Source organism: Mus pahari, chromosome 9, assembly GCF_900095145.1.
Source record: "Mus pahari chromosome 9, PAHARI_EIJ_v1.1, whole genome shotgun sequence".
NCBI lineage: Eukaryota > Metazoa > Chordata > Mammalia > Rodentia > Muridae > Mus > Mus pahari.
In genome coordinates, this window is record NC_034598.1 from 45,950,241 (window position 1) to 45,968,677 (window position 18,437).

The following is an 18,437-nucleotide window of genomic DNA, read 5'->3' on the forward strand; positions in this document are numbered from 1 at the left end:
ATCCCAGCACTTGGGAGGCAGAGGCAGACGGATTTCTGAGTTTGAGGCCAGCCTGGTCTACAGAGTGAGTTCCAGGACAGCCAGGGCTATACAGAGAAATCCTGTCTCAAAAACAACAACAACAACAAGTCTGATGGAGTGAGAACGGAGCTGTGAATTAGGGTTCTGGAATATGGTCAGGAGATCTGCTTAGGGGAAAAGCATTCTGGGAGAATGGGACACAGTGGGCAAAGTCTGTGACAGTGATGGCCTGTGCCTGCTACATCTTGGTCCCCTTTTCTTCTCTCTCTCTCTCTCTCTCTCTCTCTCTCTCTCTCTCTCTCTTTCTCTCTTTCCCAAGGGATTCCTGGCATCTTCAGGGCGCCGTGAACATCCTACACTATAGATAAGAAAATGAGGCACAGAGACAAAGAGTGACCTGCCCGGGTCACACAGCCAACAAGCAACAGAGCCATGGGATGCCAGACTGGCAGACCTGGGCTCTCCCAACCTTCCAGAGACCCAGAGGGCTGAGCAGGGTGACCCCTGGGAAGGTGGTGTCTCTCTCGGGAGGCTCCGCAGAGGCTAGGCAGAGGAGGGCTGGGGGAGGGGAGACATAGGGAACTTGTGCTGACACAGCAGAAAGTACCTTTGAAATTTTTATCAGTTCAGCTCCAAGGAGGCAGGGGAGAGACAGAGAGACCAAACCGGGATCTGAAAGCCAATGAGCCAGGGACCCCCAGCTCCCCCCCCCCCCCCGCATCCTGTCATCACATCTGCGACCTCTGGCCCACACAGCTGGGAGCTGGTGGGAGGTGGGGGCGGGGCTGAGCAGAGGCTGAGGTCAAAGGCATCCAGACTCAAGGTCAGAGCTGGGAGAGACCCTGGTTGGCTTGACTGTGCCACTGTGGCCACCAGCAGATAGGGCTGGGATCTGAGGCACAGAGAAGACATGATCCACTCAGCCAGGAGCAGCCTGTCCTCTCTGCCATGCAGACTGGCTCTCAGGCAGTGACCCGCACCAGCAATGTGGGTACTGGGTACATGGGTGGTTTCCAAAGCCTCAGGAAGAGCATGAGACACTGTCACCTCACAGCAGTTCCCCTGCCTCTGCCTCCCAGTTCTGCCGGACTACCCCACAACAGTTCGGGGCCCCAGCAAGGCTCTCACCTACCCTGCAGCCTACTTGGGGGCCCCCAACTCAGCTAGGATTAGAAGTGAGCAGAGCCATGGCTGTCCCATCCCATAACCTTTAGCTCATCCTGTACAAAGCAGACTGGAGTGGCCACGCCCCATCCGGCCACGCCCACCCAACTCCAACTCAGGCCCTGCTTAGGGTCTTGGTCAGAGGCTGTTCTCCCCCTGCCTTAGGTCCGTGGACACCATGCCCACAGACCCACACTCCCCAGGTGACACACGGTCTGGTTGGGTGGAGGCTAGCTCTTCGATCGCCGCTCCTTTCTGTGCTTGCATCACACAGTTGTCATCTGCCTACTTCTTTCAGGTCTGACAGAACACTGTTCACGGGGCTCTGCTTGGAAGTAGGACAGATATTCATGGATGCTGGTCCTGATTGTGCCTCCCATAGTAACCCAGCCCTGGCCCTGCACCCCCAAGGCCTTGCCCCAGTCCATGGCACCAGATGGTGACCATGGCCCAACCCCCGACCGTGCACCCAACGCTGACCTTGACCATAGTCTTACCCCTGACCACCACCAAGGCCCAGATCCTGTGAGGAGACCGCAGCTTAGCCTCTGACTGTATCCATGACCACCATTGTGATGCCCCTGATGACGATCCTGAACCCCACCATGGCTCTGAACACGATGCCACCCTTGACCCTGACCATGGCCAACACTGATTCCTCCCCGACCACAGACATCGCATAGGTCTTGACTATGACCCTAACCATCACCTTGCCACCGACAATAATCCTGTTTCTGACCATGACCCTGTCTGTGACCCTCTCCAGTCCATAGTTCTGCCCCTGCCCATGACCACAGTCTTTCCTTTTGACCATGGTCCCTCCCCTGTCCACGGTCTGACCCCTGACCATGGCCAAGCTCCTGACTATGACCCTATCCAGGGTCCTGCCCCTGGCCATGGTCCCTCCCCTGGCCACAGCCCCTCCCTGTACAGGGTCTCACCTCTGACCATGGGCCTGACCCTCTTCATGCCCCACCCACCCCACACTCACCGCGCTCCCGCACGAAGTAGGCCAGGTACAGGTCCAGCTCCTTGACGGCCACGCCAATATGGTGCGGCTGCACACACAGCACTGGGTGTGCGCAGGCAGCCGCCTTCACCAGCCGCTCACCATCCGTGCTCTCCAGTGGGATGCCCTTGAACAGGATGACCATGACCAGGTCCAGGCGCCACACTTTGTCAGCCTGGCGCAGGCAGTCGATGCGCCGCATCTTGCCCTTCTGGTCCGGGTTGGACAGCACACAGCCCGGCGCCTTCTTGCCAGTCACAGCCAGTACGAAGTCTTCACGGCACTCAGGCCGGATGTCCTTGCGCAGCTTGGCCAGCAGCCGCGACGCCCACTTCTGCTTCACTTCGGCCTTTTCGCCCAGCAGCTCATCCTTCACCGCGCGCTCCTCGTCCTTGGACATGCGCTTCTCGTGCTTCTTGAAGTACTTGCGCTTGCGCGCCTGCAGGTTGAACCAGGTGTAGGCGAAGGCGCGCACATGCGGCAGCAGCGCCTCGATGAACGGGTGGAACTCATCCTGTAGAGAAGCAGGCAAACCGAGGCCTAGGTCAGCATAGACCCACTGCTCAGGCAGGGAAACTGAGGCCTAGATCAGCACAGACCCGCTGCCCATGTGGGCAAACTAAGGCCCTGTGAACTCAGGCCTGTTGCCCACATAAGGAAACCGAGACCTAAGTGAACACAGAGACACTGCCTAGGCAGGGAAACTGGGGCCCAGACTGTTCCACACTGATGGGGAAACCAAGGCCTACCACAAGGATAGACCTACCATGGATGGGAAGGAGGGTCAGGAAATGAAGCCCTGGATAGCCCACCAGGACTCCCAGGGCATGGCAGAGCAAGCTGAGGACCCTGGGGATACCCATGTCCCCGATGGAAAGACTGAGGCTCTAAGAACAGGGACTGTCCAGAGAGGCTGCCCACAGCCAGCATTCCAGAGCACAACTGCCCACTATGGGTCTCTGTTGGTGACACCTTAGCCTGGGCTCAGGGAAAAGTGACAGTGCAGCTGACTTATCGACAGAGGGGACAAGTGCATCAGCCCCACATGGCAGCTGCCTCCTGAGGTCCCAACTGCCAGCTACAGGTTCCCCAACCACAGATGGCAGGGCCAAGCAAACAGTGGCACTCAAACCATGCGTGAGCCTCAGGCCTGAGTGGAGGCAGCAGGGTAGGCAGCCCTTGGACTCCCCCTAGACCCTGGGAGCAACATGAGGTGACCTCCCCTACAGGGATGGGTCATATTGAGAACACCAGGTTTGATTCCCAGTGGTAAAGTGCCAGGAGTGTAAGGGAAAACAATATAGTTTCTGCCTCTGCTGGGGCTCAGGGGTTTGGGACAGGAGTCATACATTCCCCACAGGTAAGGTGGCTGCTCAGAGACCAGCAGGGAGTCCCCCAGAGACCCACCACCCGTGGCTTGATGGGGAGACTGAGGCCAAGGCTTTGCTGAGATACCCAAGGTCCCCACAGGGCCTTGAGGAGCTGGATCACTGGTCACCAGCCTGTTCCTTTCCTGAGTTGGGGTCTTCCCCGGATCCCCCAGCTCACCGAGGGACCCCCAGGCAGCATCTGCCCGCCCTGGGATCCAGGTCCCCACACCCCGGAGCCAGGACACCAAATGCCACCTATTACCAAACCTCTGAAAATAGCTTGTGAGCTGGAAGAAGGCAGGCCCAGGCCACCCCATCCCCAGGCCAATGTCCTCTGAAGTGTGACTCACTGGAACAGCTGTGGCTGGCCTGGACCTGGGGGGTAGGGAGCTTCTGATGTCTGCTAGGGCTGAGGAGATGGGGACACTGGGCTAGCCTGGGGACAGGAGCAGGGTTCTTCTTGGGTAAGGACGGTAAGTGACATGTGAGGTCAGAGACAGGAAGGCACCTGTCTAGGTACACACAGCCCTCAGCCGGGCTGGGGCAGCAGGGTGGGTGGAGGGTCCCCTGCCGGGGGATATACCTGTAAGTGCAGTATCAGATGGCAGTCAGTGAGGGAGGGGTACTGGTGTCCCAGAGTCCTGTCTCTAAATTCACACTAAGTACATTCCCCCTCGGAGCCCCACTAGTCACCACGCTCAAGGTTCCGCCCCCTCGGGGAGGCCGTGGTGGATGCCCATGTCACTGATGGCCCTCGCTGGCCAGGAAGGTAACCGGGCCACAGACTTGCTGGCCATGCTCCCTGACTCTTCTAGTCAGGCAGTCCCTCTCTGTCCCACAGGTTCAGCCACAGCTAGGACCTCATCACCAGTCTGACGAAGGAGAGGACTGACAACCCCCAAACTCCCACACACCCCTAGATGCCCAGTCCCCAGTGCCCCTCCATGCAGCCTTGTCCCTCCAAGGATCGACAGTGGGAAGTCCTCATGGAAATGGGGGGCTGGTAAGCAGGCCTTTCCCATAGTTGGGCCTCTGGTATGGTCCTTCCTGGGCCACTCCTGGTCCATCCTTCCCTCCGACCTGTCAACCACACTCCCCAAACCCACAGTCTTCCTTACAAAAGTGACTGTGCAGTTCTGAGAATCTGCTCGTCTACTCCCAAACTCCGAGGCGTCCTTCAAAGCTCTAATCTCAAACCCTCCCCCATGTGGCTGGTGAAGGGGTACAGGTGCCTGGGATAGTGACAGTGCCACCTACAAAAGCTCAGAGCTTAACTGGCATCTGTGGCGAGCCCTGACCTCAGCCAGGGAGGGGTTAATTACCTGCATTTACTGAGCACTTACTTTCTGCCTGCCTGGCACAGCCAGTGCAAAGGTCCTGGGGCAGGAGCAGAGGGAGCGAGGGACACACAGGAAGAGTACACCCCTAGCCTATACTCCCCTAACTCCCTGTGGATCCTCCACTCAGTCCTTGGTCACAGATATATTCTTTTTGAGAAAGACAGACAGGGTCGCAAACTCATGATAATCCCCCTGACTCAGATTCTTTTTTTTTTTTTTGGTTTTTCAAGACAGGGTTTCTCTGTATAGCCCTGGCTGTCCTGGAACTCACTCTGTAGACCAGGCTGGCCTCGAACTCAGAAATCCGCCTGCCTCTGCCTCCCAAGTGCTGGGATTAAAGGCGTGCGCCACCACGCCCAGCCCCTGACTCAGATTCTTAAGTACTTAAGTCACAAGTGTGTTCTACCTTGCCTGGTGGATAGATTGATTGATTAATTGATTGATTGACAAGGTTTATCTGTATGGACCTGGCTGTCCTGGAACTCACTCTGTAGACCAGGCTGGCTTCAAACTCAGAAATCCACCTGCCTCTGCCCCCTGAGGGCTGGGATCAAAGTGTGGGCCACCATGCCCCAACTGCCTGGTGACCTTTCAAGTCATCCCATGTATCTAAACTTATCACGCACCCAGCATCATCAGGAGCTGCTCAGAGTCAAGATCAGGGCAGGAAGTGAGGTTTGGGGAGGCACCAGGGCCTGAGTTCAAATCTCAGCCTCCTGAGAGGCTCAGGACAAGACTGACCCTGACTAAGGAGACACCCGTGGGTGACATCTGACCTTCACATGTGCCCAGGTGTTTGGGGGTCACCACTGCTCCCCACTTCAAGTCTGCATCACTTAGGCAATAGGATGAAAAGCTGGGAAACGCCTATGAGCTAAGCCATTGGCCACAGCAGCAGCATTTATTGGGCATCAACTGTATACCCAGCTCTGGACCATGAGTGTGGCATCTGCGGGCATCTGAAGGGCACACCACTCTGGCTCCCCAGTTCTGTGTGAGGTGACATACCAATGGGCATTTACCACCAAACATTCATGGAACACTCACTGTGTGCTACCACCTGTGTGTCTGGTGGCATTTACTGACCTCCTACTGTGTGCCACACCCTATGTCCAGCAAATAAAAATATCCACCCAGCAAGAGCTGAGGTGGTCACTGGGATTCTGGACTCCCATTTCCGAGTATCTAAGCATACCTGGGGTGGGGGTGGGGTGAGAGTGCATGCCCTGTGGCGGTGGGTCCCTGCGTACTGGGGAGGGGGAACTACCCGGCCTGAAGGAGGGGACAGGAAGGAGGCGGGAGGCTCTTGTGTCTGATGCAGGGCAGCCGCTCCATAGGCAGGAAGAGCCGGAGAGGGAGCAGAGGCTGTGGCTGTGGCGGGAGAGGCCAGAATGCTGACTCGCCAGAATCCAGAGCCCTGATTTACAGGCTTCGGTCCTGGCAGAGGCACCTTTTCTGCAGTGAGGAGGGGGTGGAGGGGATGGGGACAGGGTTGTCACTGTGAACCCACCCATGGACACACTGAGGACCAAGCCCATGCTGTGCTGCCCTGGAACACTTCTCACCCTCTCTGATCCCATCCCCCTCTGGAACGAGATCCCCAAATGTCACGCACCCTGCACTGCCTCAGTTTCCCCACTGCCAGTACGGCAGCAGCGAGCCGCAAAGCTATGAGGAGGAATGAATGGAGGAGGGAGGTGGCCCTCCCTGCCCAGGCCCAGGGAATCCTCAACCTCAGCCAACAGGGATTTGGCCCCAAACCCGGAATAACTAACGTGGGGCGGGAGGGCGGGAAGGAGGAAGGGGGTAGGGGGAGGGGACGCCTCAGCTTGGGATCCATGGAAGTAACGGCTGCTTCCTCCAGAGAGTAAAAGTGAAAAGGGGCCTGAGTCACCACCCAGAGTGACAGACAGCACAGGGGACCCACGGGGCTCCCAGAATCCTCTTGGGCACCTGGTGCCCTGGCATGGACACTGACATCAGGGCCAACCCCGCCCCGGGCCAGGCTCCCGGTAGGATCCGGTTGGATCAGCAAAGGAGTTATTTCAGGCTGAACCCTGGCTGTAAAATTAGCCGATTTGGGAGGGACCGGTGAGGAGAGACAGAGAGACAGAGACAGGGAGACAGGTTAAGGCAGACACCATGAGTGGCATGGCAGGGCGCGGGGGGGGGGGGCAGGCCGCGGGGGGGGCAGGGCCGAGAGGTTGGGGGGTGCAGCATTGCTCCTGGGGTCCTTCTGTCCAGCCTGGGCTTGTGTGGAGCTGGAGAGACCACACTTGGGATTCAGGGGATTCTTGAGATCCCATGGGGACTCCCTCAGGGTAGGAGGGGGTGAGTGGGAGATCACAGGGGTAGGAGAACCCCACACTCAGGGCAGTCTGGGGTCTCCTCCATCTTGGTGCCGCTGCCCTCTTTGCTCTCATCGGATACTCTGCCCCCCCCATCCTCCCTGTCCTCCCCACCAGGTCGACCCACACCCTCCTAGGGGGGAAACTGAGGCCAGGGCCACACTGTAAGCCTCCAGGGCTGGAGCCAGCACTGGTGTTGCCCCCGCCCCCAGCTCCCAGCAGCAGCCAGGCCGGGGAATTCCATGTGCCCAGGCTGCCTTCCAGCCGGCCACGTCTGTCTCAGACCTTCAGCCATCAGTCGCAGCACAGAGACTCCAGTCTCCCTGGGGTCACACAGCAATTACATCCCAACGCCAGTGCTCTGGAGGCAACCGAACAACACCTACTCTGGGCTGTGGAGTGACCCCCTCCCCAAATCTCACTTGAAGTAGAAACAGGCCAGTGAAGGAGCAGGCACGGATCCAAGGTTACCAGGGAACCCTGGGTAGGGCAGGCTGGGGGTCCCTCAGTATGAGGGTCTCCCATGGGGAGCACAGAACTGCACCTCTTACCAAGCTGGAGGGACCCGTAGGAGTGGGGGACCCCGGGATCCTGTCCCTGAGATCAGTTACCTGGGTCTTCCCTGGCAAAAACAACCATGGCCCTCACAAAGTTCTCCTCAGGACATCAGACAACTGCAATTCCCAGAACCAATACGGTCTGTAGGCCACTATGTCTCACTCACTCTCTTTCAGGGGAAACTGAGGCAGACACGCAGCAAAAAAAATCACAAGAGGGCTGTGGAATTGGAAAAGACACGCTTATGATTCCAGGGGGCAGACACAGCTAGGGGGTTCCTTGAAGGGGGGTCCCCTGGCGGGATGGATGCACCCCTCCCCACTCTCCCTCAGATGCTGGAACCCAGCCAGAGGGGCACAGCAGGGCAGGTGCTGGACTGGCCACCTAGTCCGCAGTGTCCGCCAGTCCCCTGCCGCCTCCGCCTCCGCCTCCGCCTCCGCCTCCTCCTCCTCCTCCTCCTCCTCCTCCTCCTCCTCCCCTGGCCTCTGCTCCTCCCGCCAGCCGCCTGGCAGCGCCTGCTCGGCTCAATAATTCAAGAATCAATGCGGAGCTGGGGGGAGCTGAGCCAGGGAAGGGGGGGGACCCGCGATGGACACCCGCAAGACTGCCCCTCCCCCCGCGCGCCAACTTCGCGCGCCCCTCCCCCTTCGCGCGCACACGTGGGCCTGAAATGGAGGGGGACACTGCCAGCTGGGGGTGGGGGGCGGCCACTTGGGAAACCGAGAACTCGCGAACAGTCTAGGGGTCCCTTTTCCGCACATCTAGGGAGACCCACAGTGCAGCAGGGAACCCCAAGATCAGTCCTACGGGCGGGTGGGGAGCGTCCTACGGGCGGGTGGGGAGCTTCCTGCGGACACCCACTCTCTTCTCCATCTGGAGGGGACCCAGACTTCCTGGGTGCAAAGGGTGAGGGCTGTGGGGAGGACGCCAGCACCCCCCCAATCCAGCCAAGAGGAGAGAGAGTTCCAAAAACAGACGATTCAGATCAAAGTGGGGGCCCAGAAAATGGGGTTCCAAGTGTGCAACCAAGCTTAACGAGGATGGAATCCCCAATCTCAAGAGTTGCCCGCACCCCAGGTCCATGCCAGGAACACCCTGGCCTGGAAGAGGGTGGGTAGGGAGGACGCGCGCGCTTTTTTTTTTTCCCACCCCCGCTGCGGAGGGGAGGTTCCTGACTGCAAGAATGCGGTTCCAGGTGGAGCCGGGGTGCGGGCCGGGGCCAGGCCGGGAGCAGGGTGCGTACCTGGGTCAGGCAGAGCGGGGAGGAATACATCCCGGGGCGCTGGCACCGGAGGCGCAGAGGCCGAGCGGCCGCCGAACTTACTGAGTCATTTTTGCAGCCGCCCTCCCGCTCCTCCCTCCGCCGTCCTCCCCGCCCCGCGCCGCCTCTCGCCCGCCCCCGCTCCCTCCCTGCCGCCCGCATCCAACTTTCAAAGAAATCGCCGACAGCAAACAAACAAACAAACAAACAAACTATGTCTCCACACGCGGACCCCCGAGTCCCCTCCCTCTAGATCTCTATCCATTAGCCCTAAAGTACGAGGAGGACGCAGCGATCAGGCCCGCGAGATGGGGCTGAGCCCCTAGCTGCCCCCCACATCCCACCTGAGTCCCTGCAGCAGCCTGCTTCTGCCCCCAGCCGTACCCCAAACTCCACCTGCTCCCCCACCTGTGCCCTCAAAGTGACCACTGCCAGTAGGGAAGAGGGGGACCAGGGTGGGAGGTTTCCTCTTAAATGGCCAATAAATGGTCTGGCAGCAGGTATGGGGTCCCTGGGGAGGGTGCCTTGCAGGACTCCAGGCCAGGCTCTGACACTACTGTGTGATAAAGAGCAGAGTGGGGTGATCCAGGCCAACCAGGTCCCCAAGTTTAGATCAGTGTCCAGGCTGCCCATTTCATATTTGGGGAAACCGAGGCACAGGGAAATCTCACTCCAACTATTTTTTTCTTTCCTTCCTTCCTTTCTTTTAATTATTACTATTTTTGAGCCAGAGTTTCATGTTGCCCAGGTTGGCCTTGAACTCACTATGTAGCTAAAGATGACCTTGAACTCCTGATCCTCCTACTTCAGCCTCCTGGGAGGACAGGTATGCTGGGCCTTGCCCAGCTGGAGATCACCTTTCTGAAGGCGACATCTGAAGAAGCCTGCACACCCCAACCCTGGCCGCCAGTGTCCACTCACAAAATCTAGGCCTTTTCAGTTATCTCTCTCCCAGGGACCCAAGGACATGGGATGTGGGCGCTGCAAAGCAGGGGTGGGATGTGAGGGCTGTGAGGGGTGCTACAGGGCAGGAAGATGCTTCAGCCCGTTATCACTGTAATTCCAGTGAAGCCACTGGCTGGGGTGTCAGGTCCCAGGTGCCTGCCTGGCACATGGGTCACCTGGTCCATACCCCAGGAGATGCCTGTGAGTGACACGATTAGGAGCACCCACGGATACTGACCAAACCACCTGGCAGATTGGATGTGCACCCTTGGGATGTCCAGGACACCAGGGCCCACACCTGTCATCCCAGCAGGGATGAAGAGGCAGGAGGGTCAGAAGCCAAAGGCCAGCCTGGGCTACATGAGCTCATACTGATCACCTCCCTATACTAGGAACAGCACACAGTATGTTCAATCATGCAGAGTGTGCAGGTGTGGCTCTGTCCTAGCCAACAAACATAGTCCTCGCTGAACCTCAGTTTCCCTGTGGGTGTCTAACGTTCTGGGTTGTGGAGTTGTAAGCAGACACCAGGACCGAGGTGACCACGTGCCAAGGGTGCAGCGGGAGGCTCAGGAGGACACTAGACCGTATCTCAGCAGCATCTGACCCATTTGTTAAAAAATAAAAAGTCAGGGTGCTGGAGAGACAGCTCAGCGGTTACAGCCCCAGCTGCTCTAGCAGAGGACCCAGGTTCGGTTCCCAGCACCACCCACATGGCAGCTCACAACGATCTGTGACTCCAGCTCGTGGGACCCGATGCCCCCACATGTGGGGCACACAGAAATAAATAACAAAATAAACAGAAATAAATCTAAATATAAAAATTAAAGCCAGACATGGTGGTACATAACTTTAAATCCCAGTACTCAGGGGGCAGAGGCACGTGGATCTCTGTGGGCAAACCTAGTCTATAGAGAGAGATGCTATCTAAAAATCTTGCTGTTGTTATTCTTACCACAGTTGCCTCTGGATCTGTCCCTAACACAACTGCACTAAGGGAGAGACATGGCCACTAACACAAACCTCCACCAACTGGGTCCAGCACAGGGCAACCCAGCTCCAAGTCTCAGCCAGGGACAACATAAAATCATATATAGCCAGGAAAAAAGGGAGGCGACCTGGGGCTGTCTCCAAGGTTCATCCAGGCAGGGTCCCCAGGCAGAAATTGATGTCACTAACCCAGCAGGGTTTGGGACAAGGTGTCTCAGACACTGGTTTCCAACTGCTCTACACTGGCAGTGACAACTCACAACTGTCCCCAGGGCACAGACATCCCTGCTTAAGATGCACAGCTGCAGACCCCGCCTGAGAACTCAGCGTTTCACTTTCTTTTTTTCTGTGGGTTTGCTCCAGCCACGGTCACATGTAGCTCAGGCTAGCCTTGAATTGCTCATCCTCTCCCCTCCCAACACACCTCCCGAGTGCTGGGAACACAGGGCGCTTTATAAACGACTCGTACGGCTGCTGTTCCTGGGCTGTCGAGCAGCGGGTGGGAGTTGAGCGAGGACCCTTCAGGGACAACTGAGGTAATGGGCGTGGCTATGACGACGTCTATTTCCGTGGCGTTAACCTGCTCCTGGGCCAAACCCAGGTCCTTCTGCAGGCTAGACCAGTAGCCACGCCCCCAGTCCACTCACTGGGGATTCTTGTGGGGCTCCGCCTCAAGCCACACCCCCAGCTCCCCCTAAACAAACTTTTGAGGCCGGACTAAAGTTCCTGGAGTGGTTCAGTCTCTGACCCCACTCCACCCACCCTCCGGGTGTCACTACCGAGGGAGCCAACACTGCAAGCCGCACAGGGGTCACGCAGGCCGGGTGGTGGCAGGGCTGAGGAGTCCGAAGGGAGGCCCTCCTCATGTTGCAGGGGAGAAACTGGCTCTGGGAGGGGACCCCGAGGTGTGTGGCTGCAGGAGGGACAGGCAGGCTGTCCCTTGGGGCTAGTGACAGCTCGTGCGGGCCGGGCCGTGGGGGGTCGCTGTGCGGCGGGGCCTGTCTGTGCGGACGCCGCGTTCCCGCCTGTGTACTGCAGCGGTCCGAGCATCGGGAGTTGGGGTGTCCTGCGGCTCCCCTTCTCCAAACACCTCCAACGGGGTGAGAGGTCAAAGCAAAATCAGCGGCTGCCGGCTCGGCCTTGCCGGTCTATATTTAGAAGATGATATAAAAAACTAAACTCGCGCGGGGATTCCCCTCCGGAGCAGACAGGGACGCGGCGGCGGCGGCCCGGTCCCGGGGCCGAGCTTCCCCCCGCGCACGCGCACGCGCACCCGCGGCCGCCGAGTTGGCGCGTGCGTGGGCCTGGCCCGCGGCTGCAGCCTCTCGAGTGCGGTCCCGGGGGCTGCGGACGGCGGCGGTGGGCGGGGCGACCGGGCGCGGCGGCCATTTTCCGCTAAGCTGCGCGCGCCGCCGCTGAGTCCCCCCCCCCGACGCGGGTGGGGACGGGGAGGGGGTAACGGCGGAGACCGGGGGGGGGGAGCGCGGGAGCCCCGCCCCGCACACCCCACGGTCCACACCCGGGACCCTCGCGCACTCGGGGTCCCGGCGAGCCCGGCCCGGCTCCGCCCCCGAGAGAGGGAGGGAGGGGGGAGGGAGGGAGGACTGCAATCATCCCTCCCTCCCTCCTCCCTCCCTCTTCCCAGAAACCGCAGCTCCCCACAGACCCCACGCGCGGCGCCCCGGGAAAGTCCCCCGCGCGGAGTGGGAGCGGGGGCGGAGACGTACCATGGCGCTGTGCGGCGAGGCGACGGCCGGCGGGGAGGCGCGTGGGGAGGCGCGTGGGGAGGCGCGTGGGGAGCCGCCCGCCCCGCCCGCGGACCCTCCCCCGGCCCGCCCCCCGCCCGTTCTCCCCCCCCAGCCCGCGCTTCCTCCTCCTCCTCCTCCTCTTCCTCCTCTTCCGCCTCCTTCCGCCCGCACGCCCGCCGGTCCTCGGCTGCAGACCGAGGCTGCCGCTGCTCCGGTGTCCGCGCTTGCATCCCCAGCGGCGAGTCCGCCGTCTGCGGGCGCGCGCGTGCTCGTGCACACTTGCGGTCGCGGACACGCGTGCAGGCGACACCGGGTCGCGCACGGCGCAACGCGCCACACAGGAGCCCTCCAGGCCGTGGAGTGGAGTCCGCACCCCCGGAGTGACAGGTGCCACGCTGCAGCCTCCGCTCGGGCCAGGTGTCCCCCTTACTCCGGGAGGGGGAGCCAGGAGCGCGGCAGTCCCCACCCCTCCGCCGCACCTCCCCGGGCGTCCGATCTGGGATTCTCTGCCATTCTCTGCCGCTCACCCGGGCCCCAAGTCGCAGCCAGAAGCTTTGACCTAGAATTTGAGGGACAGTTGCGGGTGGGTGCCCTGGGCGCGCTAGTGCACGCCCGTTCACCTTCCCTCACTCTTCATCCGGTAGATTCCCCCCTAGTCCCGGCCTTTACTCCCCACCCACATTCCCATTCCTGTAACCGAATCCATGGAGTTCAGAGAGGGCAGTTCACCTCCCTGAGGTGGAACAGCACGGAGAAGCCAGCAGCACACCGCCGGCTCGGCAGTCTCCAGGGCTGAAGGCGGTAGCGGGTGCTGAAGATGGGCGGGGCACTTCTCAAACTGAAGGCGCGCAGACCCAGGTTCAGAGCCGCCGCCCCCTCCCCTTTCACCTCTAATTGTTCTCTGTTAATCCCAGCAGCTCCCCACTCCGGATTGGAGGCGAGAACAGAGAAGAAGGGTTGGGGGGCAGCCAGGCCGGGATGAGGCAGGAGGGTGACAGACTCAAAACCAGCCTGGGAAGATGCTCAGACCACGTGGTGGTGGTTGCGGGGAAGCGGGGAGTGAGAGTTGGGACCCAGCTCCAGCCAAGGCCTGGTCACACATTAACTCCAAGGTCACTCACGTTTTTGTTGTTCTGTAAAAGCCACAGAGTAAATATTTTCAGGCCTGAGACAGGAGTCGTGTGTCACTTTCTCAACCCTGTCTCAGTGGTGACACAAGCCTGTCATCCCAGCACCCCTTCCACCGGGGAGGCTGTGGCAGGGAGATTAGCTTGAGGGTTCAAAGCCAGCCTGGACTATGGAGCAAGTTTCGGGTCGGTTCTGTCTTTATGAAGAAGAAAGGAGAGAGACAGAGACCGAGACAGAGAGACACACAAAGTCGTCCAGCAAAGACCTGATAGTCTGGGGTTTGAACTTGGGCGAACCCTGTGAACCTCGACCCACAGTGCGTTTGACCTTGGAGCTCTTTACTACAAAAAGACAAGACAGTGTGAAGGCCAAACTCTACAGTGGTTGAAAGTTTTTGTTTTTAAAAAACTGCGCATGTGCCGGGCAAGGACCCCAGCCGCGCTCGCGTCTTCTCTGTCGACTTCCAATTATGGGGAGGACAAGTTCTGATGATACAGTCCAGGCTAGCCCACTCACAGTGTAGCTGAAGCTGACCTTCAGTTGCAGAACCTTCTGCCTGAGCCCCGAGGCTGGGGTGTCAGTCGTGGGCCACCGCGGGAACATGTATCTCAGGTGGGTGCATGAGCCATCGCCAGCCGCGCCCCCTCACCCGCAGCCTCAGCGATGGCCCCCGGGGCAGGGGCTGGTGCCATCAGACCCATTTAACAGACCGGAAACAAGAGCTTCGGGTGCGGGGCCTCGGAGAGCATTTCCCGCGTGGCAGCAGCTGGTATTGGCTGTGAGGGGAAACTAGGCTTGGGGCTCACACTCCTGTTACCCCAGCTGGGCGCCTGAAGGTCATCCTTGGCTATATATAGTTGGAGGTCAGCCTGGGCTAAGTGATCCCTCAACTCAAAAGCAAAAGTGTGAGAATGAATGACGATGAGCCAGGCACAGAGAAGTCTGTCTGCAGCTGGGGTTGGGGCTGGGCCCCACACAGGCTCTGCCGACGAGCCCCTCCCACAGCCTGTCACTTGGGGGCGTGACCAGGTTCCTCAGAGTAGTGTATTGGCTGAGGTCCTTCTGACGAGGCGTCTGGTTGGCCAGACTGCAGCTCCTGCGTGTCTGACTGGCCGTCGCTGGCAGCTGCCCCTGACGCCACGGATTCCATGTTTACTTTTGGCGCTGCCCTCACCTGCGCTTGGCTCTACAGTGTGACCCCGGGATTCACCCTTTTGGTCTCTGAGCCTCCCTGAGCGGGAGCTCGGACGCACTTCGCGCTGTGGGTGGGACGAGGTGATCAATCAGTTCCCCAGCCCCACTGCCTCCCTCTCTTAGATAGGGAAACTGAGGCTGGGTGTACTCCAGTGCTCAGACTGCTTCAGGTATGCAGACCACTCTGGAGACTGGGCAGACCCCATACCTACCCGGGACGAGGAGGCGAGGCCTCTTTGACCTCCTTTGTGAGACTCCCCACACCCCTTTTCTGGAATTTTCCAAACACCTGGGAAACTGGAAGAAGCTGAACAAGAGACTCAGTTGGACAGCTAGTAGAACTTCCAGCTTTGGGAGTGCCTGAAGCGGGAGAGAAATTGGTTCTTTTCTCATCTCTACACCTTTCTCTCCAGCTGAGGAGCAGCTGAGCTGAGGCCAAGCACATCTTTCTGGCATGGCTGCCCGGAGGGCCTGGCACACACTCAGGGGCGTGGGCACAGAACCTCCCGGAACCGAAAGTTGCCCGCACACGCCGGGACTAGGCTGCCCAGCACAGCCAAGAAGCCCCGACTCTCGCCCCAGGGAGAAACTGAGGCCGAGGGCGCAGGAGCTGTCTAGGCCGGTGCTGCCATGACAGTTGGAATGTTACAGGGCCTTCGCTCCCCTGACCCCAGCTGCCATCGGTCGCTCTGCCTCCTGCAGGCCGGGCTCTGTGCCTCAGTATCCCCATGTATAAGCGCGGCTGTCCTGTCATCTGGTGGTCCTGGCAGATGACGCAGGGATCCTGATCTAGTTACTTGGTCAGTGCAGGGTAGAGACCGCTGGACACAGGACACCAGCGTGTGTGTGTGTGTGTGTGTGTGTGTGTGTGTGTGTGTGTGTGTGTACTGAAGCTGGGGAAAGCAGGCTGGGTACTGGCATCAGGGTAACGACAGGAAGTCGAGGGAGGAGGGCACTGCCCCCAGGGCGGAAGCGGGCACTCTGATCTCCGGCACTGGTGTGGCTAAGGCAATGGTAGGAGACACCATGGCTTCCACAGAGGAAGACCTGAGGCTCCTGGGGGAATGTGGACGTTAATGCTTCACCTCTGGGGACCACCCTGCATCAGACAGAGGGGTGAGGGACAGGCGACACCACATGCAAGGCTCAAGGCCCAGCTCTGTCTGTGAGTGGCTTTGGGACCTAAGTCTCAGTTTGTCCGGCTGGACAGTGGGACATTTAATCCCTGACATCTGAAAGGCATACCTCCAGCCCCCACACTGAGGGATTTCAGTCGACGCCCCCAACCCCTCACTGGAAGATTCTAGGTGGGGCTCCACCTCTGACCACTCCCCCCAGCCCTCTTTTTTATTTTTGAGGCCTGTGCCTCTTACAGGCTCAGGCTGGCCTTGAACTCATGATCTTCCTGTCTCAGCTTCCTGTGCAGCTGGGCTGAGCAGCTTGGGTTCACTGAGTTGTTTCCAAACAACAAGCACGGATGTCAGAAGCAGTGGGTGTCATCCCCAGCTTCCTGAACGGGACAGGAGGAGATGTGGCTCTTGAGGGCTCCCACAGGGTCCTCAGAACATGGAAACACCTAGACGCCCTGAGTGTGACAGTCCTAGAACTTTATGTCTGTTCCCATCTGTACTATGGTGCTGGTACAACTTTGGGGCAGCTATTACTTCTGGCCCTAGACCAATGAATGGGCTTGAAGGTTTATGGGTGATCCTGCACCTGGGTGTCATGTGTCACACATGGCCTGAGGCTCACTTCCACCCAGGTGTCCTACCATGGGGTGGGGCTGGGCATTATCACATCCTGGGGTTAAGTGAATTCTCACTGTGTGGCTTTTTCATCTGCCTTGTTTGGACAAGCCTGACATGCAATTGCCACTGAATAATTGTGAGTCAGGCACATAGGTGGCCTCAACTATGTGATCATCAGGGATGCAGTTGGTGCTAAATAATCACACTTCAAGGAGGCTGACCTCAGGACTATTAACATGTTTCCTCTTTCAGGGCAAACTGAGGCTCAGATGTAACAGGCCAGAGGGGCTACGGTGCTACCATCGCCTTGCTTGGAATAGTGGAGTGGCCAGAGCACTGAGGGTAAGACGGAAGCCCCCTGTCCTCTAGTGGTCTGGCGCGGAGTGTTCTAATCCTATAGCCCTTTAAGGGACGATTAAAAAGTGGCAGGCCGCGGGCACTGTTCTACAGCTGGCAACAAACAAGGGCAGGGATGGGTTTCTGCAATGCACACAGCTTGTCCCAGATGCAGATTAGCTTGGGGTTTCCTAGGCTGGGAAAGGGGGCAGATTCCTGGCCCCTCCTCTGCTCTGCCAGCTTGCCCTCCTCCATCTTTGGCAATGGATATTTGTGCAGAAGGCTGAGTCCAGCTGGCCCGGTGCCAGGTAGGAAGGCTGGGCACAGGAGCAGGGCACTCTGGGAGCTGTTTCAGCTGGCTTGTTAGCATGCAGGGCCTTCAGAACAAACTTCTGGGACTTTGAATCAACCAAACCAAAGCTGAAGTCCCTGAGAAATGGATTTGCAAGAGATGGGCATATAGGTAATGAATTCAAAGAACCTAGTATAAGGTAGGCGCTAAATGATTGCATATACGATATGTAGTTGGCACTAAATAATAGCACAACCCAGAAGCTTGAATTGGAGTTAGAAACCCAAATGTAGGTTTGTGGCCACAGGGACCTCAGCTGCTGCAGTGCAGGTGAATGCCACCCCACCCAGTTACCGGCATGACTGAGAAATCCTTGAGTGTGCAAGGGTAGAGTGTGGGGGATCATGTGTAAAACTATAGTCCCCAGGGTATACTCCAGCCAGAGGGCTGACAATTATGTCTGCTGGGTGAGACCACAATGCCTAGGGTTTTGGTTACACATCTGTCTCCTTGTTGCTGCCAAGGAGTGCTATATGTGTGCGTCCGTTGGCAAAAGACAGTGAAGACACAGGTAACCCTTGAAGGGGGCAGTGGGACCAAACTCAAGGAGACCTTACAAGCATAAACTAAGGTTTACCAGAGAAGATGAAATCCCACTCCTAGATCATGGACACTCAGTTTATTAATAAAGTTTTGTTGGTAAATGGCCACACCCACTGGTTCTATATATGGATGCCTCTTCTCCGAAAGAGCCCATGTATGATTGTCGTGGAGACCATTTTACCCACAACTATCCTTCCTTTAAAAATGTTGCCTGGTGCCGGGCGTGGTGGCACACGCCTTTAATCCCAGCACTTGGGAGGCAGAGGCAGGTGGATTTCTGAGTTTGAGGCCAGTCTGGTCTACAGAGTGAGTTCCAGGACAGCCAGGGCTATACAGAGAAACCCTGTCTCGAAAAACCAAAGGAAAAAAAAATGTTGCCTGG

At 58.6% G+C, this 18,437-nt stretch overlaps 1 protein-coding gene across 3 annotated transcripts in view; it reads right to left on the minus strand.

Annotated features, from left to right (window-relative positions):
• Nfic (nuclear factor I C) overlaps positions 1-12,790 on the minus strand; it is a 34,740-nt gene extending 21,950 nt beyond the window's left edge. For 2 of the 3 annotated variants that reach the window (XM_021204473.1, XM_021204471.1), the window contains exons 1-2: positions 9,054-9,145; positions 2,177-2,708 (exon numbers count right to left, since the gene is read on the minus strand). In XM_021204473.1, the coding sequence (XP_021060132.1) occupies positions 2,177-2,708; positions 9,054-9,083 (562 nt within the window). In that variant the 5' untranslated portion in view covers positions 9,084-9,145. Of the gene's footprint in view, positions 1-2,176; positions 2,709-9,053; positions 9,146-12,733 lie in introns of those variants that run through there. The other variant, XM_021204472.2, reaches the window with a different exon arrangement.
• Between the last annotated feature and the right edge of the window lie 5,647 nt (positions 12,791-18,437).